The sequence below is a fragment of the Sinohyriopsis cumingii genome, unplaced genomic scaffold (genome assembly GCF_028554795.1).
Source record: "Sinohyriopsis cumingii isolate HCF-2022 unplaced genomic scaffold, ASM2855479v2 utg000360l, whole genome shotgun sequence".
Taxonomy (NCBI): domain Eukaryota; kingdom Metazoa; phylum Mollusca; class Bivalvia; order Unionida; family Unionidae; genus Sinohyriopsis; species Sinohyriopsis cumingii.
In genome coordinates, this window is record NW_028315892.1 from 2465518 (window position 1) to 2482921 (window position 17404).

Sequence of the window (17404 nt, forward strand, 5' to 3'; positions counted from 1 at the left end):
CACATTGGGCATGTGTTTGCCAAGGACCTAAACGGTTTTATCAACAGGTACGGTGGATGGGAGGTTACATTAAGTCCGGTAGGTATAGTATTCATTAAGGTCCACTAATGCTCTCGTTCATTAAAAGATTGTGGCGTGTTAGTTACTGTCTTATGAACAGTTGTAGGTGTTTTTGGAAGTTTCTTGGTTGCCTCTCTGTATTCGGCAAATACATTAGTGCAAAGATTTTCCCAATTTCTTCGAAAAATTCTTTGGCTACCTAAATTGCTTCTGGCAATGGTTCAATAGTAACCGCGGTTGCCATCGTGGAATTCTTTATATCATTGGTGTGTTTAGCTATCGTACGAATCGTATCCTGTTCTTCGTCTCTTCTCGCTACCGTGGTATCTTCTTGCGGGAATACTCTAGTGGTCTTTTGAATATTTTCAACACGTGTGGGCCTGGTGAGTGGTTTATATGTTTGTTCAAAGACATATGTGAGGTCTTCTCATGTAGTCTGGTTTAACTTTAACATATCTTTGACACCTTTGCGGCCGGCTATAACAATACGAATCAGATACTGTTCCTGTTCATTTTCAGCTATGATAACTCTGATAGGTGTGAAATGTAATATGATTATGCTCTTTTTTTATCTTGTTTCATCCAAAACCCGTGCCATATTTGTTTGACACACTATTTAATTCAATACGGAGAAACCTCGCCAGATCTTAAGTGACCTGCACAAACTTATTCCAGAACTCATTTTAGGAAACACCTGCGGCACATCGCGTCAAATGGGCAGTTGCTACACCATGACTAACATTATCATGTTACAGTTGTCTCGGATGCCTTTGGACACGTGTACATATGTACCAACCTCAGCAAAATATTCTCGAGTGGTTGGTTTGGTGTTGCTGTCGTACACAACTAGTTTACATCTAGTTGAATACGTGTCATCATTGGCAGGTGGTTCATCAATAGTGGGAAATAAGTCGAAAGGATGCAATTTACTTTTCAAAGATGACTGGAGCGATATCGTAAATACTTTAAGAACAGCATAACATTATTTATCATCAACCGACGGCGCTATCATAATAGGCGATTTCATCTTAACCATCTCATACTCAGATTCTACAATAGTTGAGGTTTTCCTGATCTAGCAGGAAAACATAGTCAACGCTCGAACTGAGTTTAGAAACATGATACCGTGCTTGAGTGGTGATTGCCTACTTGAAAAAATGCAATGATATAAAAAATACAGAATGCTTTCAAAAGATCTTCATTTTCTTTTATTTATTATGACTGGCAATTTTTGTACAATGCAGTTGTTATATAATTCAACCATCTTTTCATATTATGTGATATACAGCATGAAAACACTTCTCAGGAACATGTGTTTGATATGAAACAAAAAAGTTAGTATTTGTCTGACCTTCAAATTCTAAAAAAAAATTTCGCTGGTGATGTCGCTTTTGCATTAACAAAACTACCATCGACACCTAGGATTAAATAAACTGGTGACGAACACATTCCTGGATATAATTACTGTAGGCTTGATATACGACTTGATTCTAATGCCCAATCGACACCAAAAGAAGCAGCACTAAATCGTATTGATACGGAATGTCATCGACATACCATGGTTTTTTTAACATCAAAATATTAGCCGTGCACGTCAATGTCACCATATGTAATTAATCTATGACCTACATTCAGCTAATCCTACACTAGGAGGAAGAATAGCCAAATGAAGTATGGAGGCCTAGATTTGACTGGTAGGTTACACCCCCTTTGGCAATATCCATTAATAGGAGGTAAACTATGTTGATATAATGGCACACGATCAAAATATTCTAGCGTCTATATGAAAGGTGAAGCGACAATTCCAAAGAATGCAACCGCGGCAAATGGCACACTTTGGTTAGTCTTACATAGTTGGTCAAACAAGCTTTATGGTAAATATACCTACCTGCATCAAGGTAGATTACCCTTAATTGGTTTGATGTCTAAACATTCAACGAGGTTTATTATGTTGATCTTTTCTTTTTCTACATGACTGAATGTGGAGAAGAATATACAAGTACACATGAACCATTATCAAGGTTGTGCGAATGTAGAAGATGAATTAACCATATTCACACACGCGGATCGCCAAGGTTGTTAAAAATAGATCAGAACCTTTTCTCTTCTGATCACATAAAAAGGTACATGTACGTGACGGACAAATTAATCGACATCGTGACCACGTTTACGAAATGTTCAGTCCTAACCTTTTTCGATCTTTTGTTGCATTCTTCTTTCCCTTATTTACTCCGGTAAGAAAACGTTTCATAATCAAGTGCATAGCAGTTATTTTTCAAGGCCATCAACTGGGCGATACTGTTTATCAGTTAAGATGGTAATGTTTAATATTACATCATGCCTCCTAATTAAACAGGTTCATTTTCCTAACATGGGTTACATGTGTAAGGTAGCAAGTCACACTAACCTTTCTTGTTGCTGTATTATGTCCGTTTTACCATTTATGTTATACATGCCTGTACAGCAACTGTTGCATCAAAGCATATCCTTACATATCCAATAATCTCAAATATTTGTGTCGCTTATACATATAATCCATGCTGTAAATTGATTGCTTAATTACGGCTTTAATAAATTTATCAAACATGTCAGATGTCTCGCTTCTGCGTCATTGTAGATTATTTCGTACGTTTTCTTACAGTGGATGAATGTATACAGCTATTATTATATGGTCTTAAACGAACTAATAAAAAATAGCGAATACCAAAATTTTGTGCAAACGTCAAGAAATATTTTATTTTCCCTAGAATCCAAAGTGAAAATTTAGAAAGGACTTACAGTATGGTGAATTAAATTCCAAATATTCTTAAACGTTATATCATAACTCCAAGTGTAATCACCTCAATATTAATTCCAGGGATGACGCGGTTTAATTCCAATTGTACAGGTGCTGATGTGTCAATAGCCCGAAATGTGGTGATGTATTAACTGTATCGATGTATCACAGTTATATAATCCAAAATGTATTTGAGTGAATTAACAATAATGTCTCAATAACATTTTTGTACAAAAAGTAAAAATGATGAACATTTTACAATTCCAGTGAATAATTTAAACAAATAAAATTTCCCAAATTAAACAATGGACACAGCAATAACCTGATTATGTTTCGGATTATATGGTGGGACATATGAATTGCGAAGCAAACGAAATGAATATAATAATCTGAGGCATAATAATAGGGCCAGGATATATGTCAATTTCCGTTTTAAAACGTCCACGGTGTCAACAAGGTCAGGAATTTTCAAGTGAAAAAGTAATGTTCTAAAGTCAGATACGGGCAAAAATGTTTACCTCCAGTGATAACGATCTGGATGTGTAATAAAGAATCATGAATAAATATTAGCTACGTAGTATGTTTCCAGAATAAATGTGAATAGCAAGATATACCCTTTCTTCAATTTTGGACAAAGACCAATTGCATAGTACAGCTATACATATCATATAATCATGGAGATAATCCTAAATAAAATACAAATTAAGCATACTAATACACTCATCATAAAGACAAAGAATGATTTATGCAGGAAAACTTTCTTTTACATATTAGTCAAATATATATATATATATATATATATATATATATATATATATATATATATATCTATATCTATATATATATATATATATATATATATATATATATATATATATATATATATATATATATATATATATATATATATAATACTATGACAATTAAAATCATACAGGAAGGCGACTTATGATATGACATTGTATGTGACAAAAGTGATAGGAATGAAAAATGTATTAGATAATAATGCTCAAAATATTGAACTCACCGAAGGACAATCTGGTATACCAGTGTCGGTAAATGTTCTTAAGCTACACATTGTAATATGATCACATAACTGGCACTAATATTAATCATAAAATCAATAATTGCCAAGAAGTCAACAGAAATAATTTATATTGACAAATTCTTTGATTTGTCATAGGTTTCTTGCATAATCGATAGTGCATCTTATTAAGATTACGAATTTTTGTTTTGTTCTCCCAAGAGAAATATTGTTATCATATTTCCATTTATATTTTAAATCTTTCTCGAAAGCAATTTCCTATTATAGTCAAATATATCGTCAATTTTGACCGTTTGGCTTCATGGCAACCAACGTACATTGTTTAAATATCGTTGTATTATTATCATTTTGTTATTTCGTCCATAATTTCAAAACCATTTTCGTCATTGATATATTTTTTTACAGATATCTACACTAATAGTCAACTTATATGTTAATTATCGCTATAATGCTTGAATAATTAATATACCTTGATTCACTTGATGTTCAAAAGTATCGTTTGTACATATCACATTTTCCCTTGCTGCTTTTACTTCGTCCATCTCTTTCCCCATACTTACTAAGTCTTTAATGTCTTGACGCAATAATTGTTGCAGTACATACATAGTAAGTTATTAAGGGCTAAAGGGAAGGAATGAAACGAATTTGTTCTCTTTCTGGAGAAGGTTGCCAGTTTGCACATTACATTTTGCCAATCTATTTCATGCAAACAAGTATTCTTTTAGAAGTTAGGTAAAATGCTAGATCGTTGCATGTGTTCTTATTACTACTTTTCCTTCACCAAATTGAAATATTTCAACTTTTGCACTAGAAGTTTGCTGTTACTGTGCTATACACAAGCGAAGTATACTTAATCGTTTCATTACTTTCTGATAATACTGACCAAATGCATCCCGTTATTACAACGAAGGACCATTCAAACTCTGACTAATGAGATACATTTATTATTATTTACACTTGTGTTTCGTCGAATGAAGCTTCATAATCTTGTTCCCCATCTGCAGTAAATAAATAAAAACAAAGCTCTGACATTTTCTAAATAAACATGCTTACTCTTATTACAAAATGTTAACATGCTCATCCTTTAGATTGCAAAATCACGGATCTCAGTAGATTATATTGATCTTAAATATATTGCGTATCGATAACATGGAACTTGAAAAAAACAATTAAGAATTTAGAAGTGATCAAATGTTGCCAAGGACATATGTAGATTTAAGCAGGAATTATCATGGCATCATTACATGGAACATACAAGAAGATAAATAATATGAGTTACATAAAATGAATGAAACATATACGAATTTCATAAGAACATATTGTAATGCTCAGGCAGCAGAGATATCTAAGTTATTATTTAGCTTTGTCATATAGAGTTTTATTTCAATAGTTAGCAAACTTTTCCAGTTGATAAATGATAAATACACAATGACTATAGATGTTCTATCGAACTTAATTAATACTTTACTGACTTTTGTGTCATTTACAATGGGTGATTGATATACGAAAGAACTTTATCAACGTTGAATCGTATTGATTGAGGAGAACAATACTGTAACAGTTAGATTACTGACTTACTTGGTAAGGATCACAAATGTTTTATTTCCTACAAATTACCCTACAAGGTGTCTCATACGATATTGTATTTGGGACCATGTAAACAATCACTTTATAAAGTTTACATTTTATTTGTTTCCTTTCAGATTACTATCACCCGAGTATAATGATCTGTGACGAGAAGAGTGTTAAAAGAGAAGGCAATAATCTTCAGGAGTAATCGAATGTTCATATTGTAACTATTGTAAAATATAGATTTCCCTTGAATTTTATCTCCTATAACAACATTGCATATGTATGTTCCCATACAAGCGAAATTACCTAGTCGCGGAATAATACCAAACATAATGTTACAAAACTTAGAGAATACTCATTGCAGAAACACCGAAAAAGTATTAGGTAAAACAAAATTATCTTCGGAATATATAATTTGCACGTATAACCTTTGCCTAATAAAATGTCTTTGTACATTAATAAAGGAGAAAGGAAAATTGCATACCATATAAAAACAAAGACCCCATTTTAGAAATGTTGTTTTCTGTGTTCCACCTTAACAACGTTCCCTCCTGTTCCCCGTGAGAATTTTTATATAGAGTGTTATATCTTTAGAGACACATAACATTTTCTGTTTCAAATTCTACATCATTTATACATAAGCGTTTATTGTTTTCCTTTCATCTACCTACCAGTATGTCTCTCTCGAACTGATAGTAGATTTGGACTTGTTCCTCTTTGAGATTTTGTATGCACTATTCCAAACTCTGTATCAAAAATAAATAATGAACATCTGATACCTCATTTAATTTTAATACCTCATTATTACGTCCGTTAATAAGTGTGAAAGTACGTTTCATATTACAGAATGACTGCTGTTAAATAAATATATTATGACAAATTCAACCATATCGACTAAATGGACATTGAAGATATTTTCTCGAAGTAAATAAATATTGCTCAAAACATATTAAAATTTAAGTATGAATCAGTCATTTCTATCTTAAATGGAATATACAAGTGTATAGATGCTGCAGTGGTGCAAATATGAGAAACTCAGTTGAAGTAGGACTAAGTAACATTGAGAACATACCTAATCATAAAATATTAGACTGCATCCGAAGGATACTAACTTAAAGTTACAGACAAAAATATTGCAACACAAACACAAAATATGTACCTACGGTTGAAAATGAACAATACAACTTTGCATAATATCAAGCTAATGTAAAATGCTAAATATGAAATGTGAATGAACACGAAATGTATAATACGGACGTTGTAAATACGAGATAATTATCTTTCAGAACAATCAAAACTTCAAACTGTTAAATGGTAAAATTATAGCTTCAATGAGCATGACTATGACATGTGATTATCGGTGATTGAGAAAAGATATTTATTCCTTAAATAATAACAAATAGATGATTTTATAGCATTTCCTGGCTCCTCAAAGCCTTTGGCGGATAGTAGCTCAACATTACACCACTTCACGACATCGAAAAAACACACTTATATGCTACTCTTAGAAAATTTCTAAGAGGTGCACATTTGAATGCGTAAAACATGCCACAATAGCTCCAGTACCCAGAAACAATGTATGCACAGTTCATTAGTCAATATTAAACTGTGTTGTTATAATTGTATATACATTTATTCTAAAGCATGTTTTGTTTTAACGTTTAACCAACTTTCAACGAGTTGCATAGGTAAATGTCTAAAGTAAATAAGTTTAGTTTGGTCTAGTCAAAAAACAATTATTCAGTTATTTTCAGAGGTATTCTTTCAGATCAAATAATTCACAAACTGATTTTAAAGGTTAGGATGATATTGTAGCAATATTCACTAGTTCACGCTCTTACACTCCTACAATCAGACACAGCAAATAAGCTCGTTTTATACTGATATTTGCCCAAAATTGTCAGATACATATTTATGCAGTCCCTATACACGGACAACCACAACTGATCCAAGAGGACAATACTACACAGGACTCTTATGAAAAAAAGAAAGCGAGTGAGCTAACGTCACCCTAAACATATAAATATCAAGAATAATTGAGGCATGTTCAGATCAAAGGAATAATAACGAATTGTCAATTATATTGAAATTTTGAAATCTGTTAAGAATTACTGGTTATTTAAACCTTTGACAAATTTAATGATTATCTATTTTGTTCCAAAAAGAGCTGTTCATTTCCTGCATTTATTAGTCCAATTTTACCAGCTAAATGTAAAGATTTGTATGGTCCTTTTAGTCAATTCGCTACCATTTATTTCATCAAGGTCGTTATTCCTAAGTACGTTAGATAAGCTCAAAATCGCCTGCCATACATGTATCACCTACTTAGGCTCAGAAGAAGCTCATTGGTACAGATTTCAGTACAATTCTTAACATGATAAATTAAGGATATTCGCTACGCTGGCTCAAATATATATACAAGCTCTTATGAAACGGATATGAATCTGAAAACGAACTTACGTCTCTGCAGTATCTTTAAAATCACGATCACAACTAATAGGACGAGGAAGACTGTGACAAGGACAACCGAGACTATGACAACAGTCGGTATTTGTGGCATTTCGGATAATGTTGCTAAACCGTTGCCTGTAAAATAAATCAATACAGTTTGTACATAAGGCACTCGAAATTTGTTTTATAAATATCTTTCATTAGTCATGCATACTTGTATTAATACTATTGTTCACGTACCCGGCAGAATTTTAACTACAACAAGGCTGCTACTGTATGTTGCTCACATCCACTATATAATGTTTGGTAATTGAAGCATAACTAGTATAAATTAAAAACAAAATATAAATTACAAATTGTGATAGTGACTATGACATGACAGTAAATTTGCATTATATGGCTTTTGCGTTTGACATATGTGGTGACAAAACATTTTCCCATCTTCATCAAACAAAGCGTCTCATATCAGTTTAAAATACCTATTTGGCGCCCGGTTTAGGTGGAATTGCAATAGTTTAGATACTTAAAACTCCCACAATTCTTTTCTAGTGCTTATGAAGATTGCTGCATTTAACAGTTTCAAAGTGAACCATATACTCCCTTGGAGTTCTCCTATCCTAGATATCCAATCTAACATATCAAAATAACAGCATTCTGCATTTACTTTTAGCGCTTTAATCTAGTATCATTAGGTCATATGCTTCACTTTTAATACAAATATTGTTTTAAAGAGATTTTAGATGTACGTGTTAGGCCCAATTACACGTTTATCTGCATTAGATCACATTTTAAAATAAGCTACGTTATAGGTAGGACTGGTGCTTCAACATGTTGTTATTCTAATAGTTAATCCTATGCTAGCAAATGTTTGTGGTGTTGCTAAAATAGAGAATGCATAAGATAAAAAACAGACTAAAGTTAAATTCAAGTGCTTATGACGTCAGTAGAATAGAATATGGTTAACATTCTGCTTTAACCATACAGGAACATTTTTATATATATCCAAACTATATTAGTAATATCTTTGTAGGCAGTTCTTAAAATTTATCCTTTTTTATCTTCACTTGGATTATGACGTTACATAGTATTATCAATGGAAATTGAAAGTCTTTACTCCTATAAGTAAGTATATCTAAATCAAAGATTTATAAATGTCTGACTGAAGTGTATCTTTCTTTACCTACTTCTATCTTATTGTTATCTTCGTATTATTTAATACATTGTTTTCATTTCGTCTGTTTATGCTCGCATGCATTTTCCTTGTGCCAATAATTCTTTATTAATCGTTTCACTTTTACACTTAAATCGTCAATATTTCTTTATACCACACCAATATTCTGCCTCTGTATAAAAAGTTCTTTTTCAGTAGTGTTCATATTTGCGAGTTCTCATTTCTGTTATAGCTATTTATTATTAAGTCGCTTCAATCTGGAAAAGACAAATCGTAGGTTGTATTCGTGTGTATTATAGAAATTTCAGCAGCATTCATTTGTTTTATTTTTTATCAAATTTTTACTACATTCATTCACACGTGTATTGATTTTGTCTAGTCAAATGTAATGAATCCTTTTTAATACGCTACATTTTGTTTTATTTGTATCTAACTTTAAACTAAAATAAGTTATTCGTTTGCTTAAAACCGCAACGGATAATCGTAGATTTCTTTGAAAGAATCAAAATATTATCACTCACATTAATCTTATATATAAGTCTTCTATTTTATATTGTCTTCGTGAAAGTCATTATTTTTCTGTAAATGTTAAAGGCTATAATTATCAACTGCTCTTCAGTCTTTCAGCTTTACTTAAAAATTTTAAAAATATGTAATAATTCTATTTTTTCCCATTATTTAAGTTTTCTGCAGACGTTGAATTCCGATTGTAATACAGTAAATGACTTGAACTAATTTTGTTCCTCCACATCAACTTCGAAGGGAGATATTTCAGCATATTCCTTCCATTTGATGTAATACTTTCCCGGTGTTCTCTACGGGTCATATATTTGTGTACGATATATCAATTATAAAAGCAGAACAGTAGTAAATAGAGTAATTTAACTTTAGACAATACATATTTGGCATCATAAATATTGTTCCTTTTGTTATCTTTCGTTTCTGAAGTTCTGTGAATTGTATAAGAATTTTTGCAAATATCTAATCCACAGCTGTCAAATTGTTGTAACTTTTCATAATGCCTTTAGATTTTTAACGTTGTATTACGGTATGGTTATGGGGTGAGAGTGGGGATGTGGAACGTATATTAGCTGCATCATTTTTAGCAGCCTCTAACTGACTCACTAGCGAAATAAGCCTTCCTGAAAATCACCAAATAAAATCGCACAAAAAGAGATCGCGACAGTGACTGTGCCGAGACAGTGCCCTCGTTGCTTATATCAAAAAAAATAAAATTATAACAAATAATGCCGAAAGCCCAGGAATCATGCACAGCTAAATTAGCTCAAGAACGATTAGAAGCAAGTACGAAATATATTCATATACATAATGCTGTTAACCAAAAACTACAAACACGTCAAGAATAACAAGTTGAATATGCAGATTGCACAGAACAATTGTTTAGACCTGTTACAGGAGTTACTGAAAGAGTTGCAACGGCTACTGAAGGGTTTTCTCAGACAATAATACAAACCGCCGAACAAACAAAGAAGAGTTTACAAGATCTTCCTACTAATATAGCTACCGCACTACGGCCACCTGCTGATAAAGAAATACTTGAAAACATCGGTGAAATATGAGGAGAACCTGCGCCTAAATAAAAATTAGGGGAAGAAGCGGAATAGGAAGAGCAGAGTAAAATGCTTGATACATTTACTGACAAAACTATTAAGCAAATAGAGGGGCAGTATGATATTTCCAAAAGAGCATCGTTTGCAGCTTCGAGTTAAAATTACATAGACATATATTTAAAACCCGAATATAATAAATCGGAAAGTAAAGAAACTTGGTACAAATGGATATTTCGCATACTTATTTTAATTAACAATTGAGTCTCAAAATGTTATGCGATATATTTAGCATATTTAGATGAAACAAATACATTTTTCTGGGTGATCAATTTCTACAACAATCTCCTCAACCTCAATTTAAACTAAAACCTTCTCCATCGCAACCACAAAAAAGATCACAGCAAAGAATAGAAGGTAGCCGACCTAGAGGTATGCTTACTGATGATGCTCTTAATTAATTTTAAGACCTGGATAATTTAATCGATATTGATGTAGATGGATATGAAATTATTTAAAACAACATGATCTCGAGATATCACGTGGTAATTGGATTCTTGTGGTATAATTTGCTGCTAAAACTCACCGATTAATCTACAAGATCCAGGATAGATTGAATTGAAACAGCACGTAGACAAAAGAAAAAAAACTAGAACAACTTCTCGACCACAATCTCCAGATCTATATTATGATGCACCTGACACTGGTGCTACTGAAAGTGTTATTACAGGAAGTGATCTTGTTACTTGTTCTAAAAACATCCTCAATGAAGTGCAACGACTAAAAGTTCTCATAGGAGGAAAACGAGCAGGTAATAAATTTCCAGAAATTATTAATGAAGCAGCTGATATTTGTCGACGATTATTTCAAGGCGGTATCATGGATATCAATGTTTATCGAGCGTTTATTGATAAAATCGAGGACGGCTACTACAGTGATTAGATAAATGAATAACAAATAAGATGATCATACACAACAGCAGCACCGCAGACCCGTGATGGCCAGAGTAGTAAATTCACGATTACCTGTTTACAGCGCGTATTACGGAGATAGATTCGGTAATGTTGTTCAGGGATTATTTGCAAGGATGGCTCCCAAAGCAGCACCAATCGCAAAACAATTATCAGTGAACGTCATCGACGTTATTCGGGAAAAAAGTTCCTGGTGCAATCGGTAACGTTGCTCGTAAAGCGTTCTCGGCAATCAAAGACAGAAAAGCACGATTAATACGCATTTTAAAATCGGTCAAACCACAATCAGAGAAATTACAATCCACGGAAACCATGCCCGCGGTGTCAGTAAAAAAATAAATCAGGCCGCAAATCAAAAACTATTAGATCAGGTAAATCAAGGAGAACCTAGGGTAGAAATAAATACGCGTTTCATTTCAGGAAGTGGTCTTCGTAGGTCTGCGCGATAACATTTGGAAAAACGGTAATCCAATAAGATGTTCAAGCGTACAGCCGACACAGCATGCGACATGGATGAACCAGTTCACAAAGATGAATCCATACGCGATTATCGATTTTATTCTTATGACGCACGTGTTCCTAAGGCACGAGAAAGAATTGAATAGCAAGTCCATGATACAATCAGACATATTTTTTTTTACCCGCCGAGGCATTTATTGAAGTAGAATGTGAGCTTGTAACATATATTCCTCTCAACAAACCATACGACAGGGATGTTACAGTTGGTTTTGTTAATAACGGTATTATGGCGTTATTTGACAGCGCCACATACATGATTTTTTGCCAAAACATCGAGACAGTTCAAAAGGATGTTGACTTTGCCACAACAAGAGTAGCGTTAGCAGGATACTCTGACGATTATACAAGATCAATTGATCCGTCAAAGATGTTTTACAAAGATAACTCTGATCATCATGATACCATTCAGTTTCGTCATATACTTGTACCACGCAATACTGCGGTTGATCCACAACCACCTGGAGAGAATAGATAGATCTGGCGCTGACATTTTGATGCCGCATAGCTACAACAACAATTAGAACCTTGGTTTTGTCACACGTTGGACAGTGTTGAAAGGTGACTGTATAATATTTCATGCGCAATTCCACTGTCACATATCCTTGGATTTTGCAGAAATATCTGAAAAAAATATCTTTGGAGCGAATCACACAGTTGTGATTGTACGATAAGGTAACGATAATGATGCTATTTGGCGATCAGTCGTAGCAGGGGTTACTGATGGGAAAGTAAATCCGCATAGATTTTCACTATGGATGCCAGTAATGACTCCACCACTGAAGAACAACGATTATTTTCTTTCATGAACACAAATGTAAGTCGTTGCCATCATGGCATACAATGTCCACATATTGCATTTAGAGCAATATGGCCGATATATATACATGTCAAATAGCGACTCAGCAAGATGTTTCTGCACCACATGTATTTGATCACCTTGGAGTCAGTTAAGCATCTTTACGAGTAAACGGACACCAAGAACAATCCGAGGATATAATCGTGAATTTTGAAAACAATAGTGTTGGGCACGTGTATCATCGATTGTTTTCGTATATGGGACGTGATCAAAATGTAGATACCGGTTTACAAATCTCACATTTGGATTTTACAACACTGTATCCCATCTATTACTTTTCACTGGAACATTTAGATTTATTTAGGCAATATGTCGTTGACATACACTTCAGAGCTAGAGTAAATCCAGGTGGTGTTAATTGCAGAGCAATTGCGGTTATACTCAGCGACAAGGCAATGCTGCTTGATGGTGCTGGTGGTCGAATGAATGTTGTTGAAGCACCAGTTGAAATCATGTAACTGGTGATTTAAAATGAAGTTTAATCATAAATGTTATCATGTTATCATGTTTGTGTCAGTCTGACTCCTGGTCAGATTAAAAAGCCACAATCCGCATCATTACAACAAACAGGAACCACAATAACGCTAAAGCAAAGCCAGATTATAGGTGGTGAAAACAATTTATCGCTGACAGAACGTCAGCTTAAACATCTTAATAAAGCCAAACAATCCAAGACTGGAATACGACTTGAACTTTCCGCCGGTGTCATTAAAGATACTGATAAAACCGGCGGTATATTTCCACTCCTCGAGGCAATACTAGCGTTAATGTTGGAGCAGCTCCAGCCGTTGCAAAAGCATCTGCATTAGGTGCTGTTCAGCAGCTGGTGGAATGGCATTAAAAAAGCAATGGCTAATGGCTTAAGACTTCCAGAAGGGCCTTAGACTTCCAGGAACACTTCGTTAACACTGTTGTCAATTTTTGGTTTAATTGATGCTGCCAAGCAACTAAAAATAATATAAAAAAACTTCAGATGTATTCTCATGCGCGATCAGTTACCGAAAACGACCAAACAGCACTGAGACGGGTATTACTAATTTTGATAACATTACCGATGTAGGAACTCATTGGGTGTCATACGTGACTGATCCCCGTGGAATGGTTTATTTCGATTCGTATGGGTAGCCTCCCCCGCTTCAATTTATCAACTATGTCAAGCATTCCTTGACGCAGTCAAGGATCCCGGTTTGGTACTCAAACACTAACCGATCTGAGGATATGCGGCCGTGAGGTAATTGCTCTACTCGATGCTATATCAAAATTATCGCTGCCACCTCACAATGTCGTGCATACTTATATAAGTGGGCGTTATAACGAATAATTGTAGGTATTTACGGAATCAGCCGCGACGATACTACTAGGAGAGTAAAAATGATGATGAAATAGATTTGTCAAATTAAGAGACAAAGGATGAACTCGCTGATATTATGAACCTCTCTAGAGCTTAGCGAGGTGAGATTGTTGTTATTCAGGATAAATATGGCGTTTTAAAAACGAGTAACATCAAGTGGAATGGCATTAGTCGTAGAGTTCATGGCGCTGCCACGGATAACATACCTGTGTTTCCTTAAACGCGGTATTTAGAAATGAAGTTGCAAAAATCGCTGCTAATCGTCTGAAGAATGCCGGTGATATAATCACAGGTGAAATCAAGATAAACGGAAATAAAATAGTTGAATTAAGAAATATAATATCCGACGCAGATGCAGCAATAACAAATATTTAGACGTTAACTACAGCGTCGTTGATAGTAAATTACCAACGCTGCGGGTCGAGTATGACATTCGCGTAAATATGTTCATAAACACGCGTAGAAATTTTCAGCGACTTAATAAAATCGCAAACGATTTCTTTTGTACTCCGTTGACCACTGACATCAAACTCTTTGATATCAAGACGAGCATTTCTGCAATTAAGAAAACACTAGATGTCTTAAGTGGAATTCCTGATATCGTTAAAAAAAACTAATACGATTAAAATTCCTCACAAACAGATTGCCAATATAGTAAACACAGTGGCATCGGGATTCTCACCATGGTCACAGCAAAATAATACTATCAAACATACCGTGGAAGTCACTGGTGTGTACAGAGTGTCTGTGTTCAGCGTTGAAAAATTTAGCATATACAGTATGCATCCCTGGCGCCATTCAACCGATACATTTTCTGGAACCGTGTCTATTGTGTTAAATAGCGAAGACGAAGAAACGTTTATGCTGGAAGCAGCTGATAAGAAATTAACCGCAGCATCTTACTGGTGGTGTCTGGAATTTCCTGCCGAAACGCCGCCATTGATTACTATGTAAAGTATATGAACGTTCAAAAATGTATATATGATCTGGTACGTGATTGGCAAATAACGTCGAAAAAAATCATCGACAAGTACACAAAGAAAGCATAAAAAATACCGAATACGCGCGGTTCTCATTGATGTTATTGTGTACTCTGTATCTACGCTCGTTGCTGGTATCGGTGTGGTATTATCAGCGTTAGCACCAGTGACAACAATTGTAGCTGCAACAATATGTGTTTCATCACCGGCAACCATCGCTGGGGTTTCTAATATCATCGCGATAAAAATATCCACCTGCACGAATACAAAATTGCATAATTACCCTGTAAAATTACACACGGCAACACACGTGTATTCTAAATTATCGTCGTTGATATCATCAAGCCTCGACAATACGACGATATCAGATTCTGAATTTGACACGATGCATACAACATACAATGAAGTCCTTGGTTTAGAAAACCATGATATCAATCGTTGCTTCAGCAGATAATCGCAAATACAACCCCGCTGAAAACACGATAATATCAGTAGACTCCACTAGCCATGAACTCAGCATTACTTTTCCAACCGCGATTCCAGTAAATAAAATCTCGTTGGATCAGTTGTGAGTATACTTCAGTTGGTCTAATATTATATCAAAATCATTCGGTGGACTACAATCAAATAATTCGTTGGTATTTCCATTTAAAAACAAGATGATGGAACACCCGATTGGCAAGTTGTTGGAATACCGACCAGAATTTACCAAATCGAACAAATCATTGATGAATTCCAGCGCAGAATAAAATCGGTAACAGGCCAATAATCCAGGATAGCCATAACATTACATGAACCGACATTGCCAACCGCGATATAGATAAATTCCTCCGACTACGCTGTTGATAACATGTCATCGATTAGATCGGTACTAGGATGAGTTGATGTTGCACCTGAATATCAAGGACTGCCATACCCTACGCGGTGGTGATTTTTCCACTAACAAAAGAAAGTTTATAATAATTACAAAATACCGAGAAACTGATCAGTGGAGTGATGGGGGGGAGAGGAAGATAAGCTATGATTGGAGACTCTTTTACTGTGACTAATGGTAAAAAAAAAACTTAAAAGATTTTGTAGAACAATACATGGTTTAAATGAAAAAAACCTGGCGTCATTTTATAGATCTTGAATAATTTTTTAATGAATATGCTAGGTCAATCAAATCTGAACATACACGTGTACTTAATAATCTACAAAATGTATTTTCCAATATTACACAACATTATAGTAACGATGTAAGACAATAAGTTATTGAAACAATACAAGATTTAAGTCAAATTGAATCAGAGCTTGAATTTGTTAATTATCTTATTGTTCAAGAAGCTTTTTCTAATGAAGATTTTACTGATTATGATACTTTTCCGACAAAACCAATACGTACTAGATTAAGTAGGATATTTGCTGATCATTATAAAATAGCCGAAGAAGAACTACCAACATTTGTAATATCATAATTTAAGACCGTAGATCTCAAAAATTCACTCAACGATCTTATCAACCAAAACATTCCTAAAGTTGTCGGATCATGGAGAAAAATAACCCCACCATCAAATATTATCAGATGTAATAATAATCCACACGGTGAAGGTTGTCATATTTCTCCCGCAGTTGTAAATATAGCCTCAACGATCGCGGTTAATCTTGTATGTGACGTAACTGATTGGAGCTATCAGACAAACACACACAAATCAAATCAGCCACAGGAAGGATATATTCCATATTCGTTTACACCACAAGTTCCACCCGGATATCTGATTGTGCAAGAGCCGATCAATCCGATCTATATATGATGTCATAATCCGCTATTATTAAGCATACATTTTAATATAACTGACAAGATCAATATTTTTGCTTGATCTTCGTGGAGAGGTTCTAAGTCTCAATCTATGTGTAAAATCCTAAGAATTTCCAATCTTGGATTTTTACTCGTACGAAACTTGAAAAATACGACTGACGCGTGATATATACATTGAAAACAGGAGAAAAATGTACAGTAATCCCGTCCTTGATCTTCAAGTGGATTTGACAAATCAGTGGGAAAAAAGACAGTTAGTATTCACTGACGATCTTTTTTAAACTCA

The 17404-nt window shown here is 34.2% G+C and overlaps 1 protein-coding gene across 1 annotated transcript in view; it reads right to left on the reverse strand.

Annotated features, from left to right (window-relative positions):
• Window positions 1–1257: 1257 nt before the first annotated feature.
• The window catches only part of LOC149774256 (uncharacterized), a 55341-nt gene continuing 39194 nt past the window's right edge, over window positions 1258–17404 (reverse strand). Inside the window, exons 6-8 of the mRNA XM_089945562.1 lie at window positions 7914–8039; window positions 6125–6199; window positions 1258–4879 (exon numbers count right to left, since the gene is read on the reverse strand). Coding sequence (XP_089801688.1) covers window positions 4833–4879; window positions 6125–6199; window positions 7914–8039 — 248 coding nt within the window. The 3' untranslated portion in view covers window positions 1258–4832. The remainder of the gene's footprint in view (window positions 4880–6124; window positions 6200–7913; window positions 8040–17404) is intronic.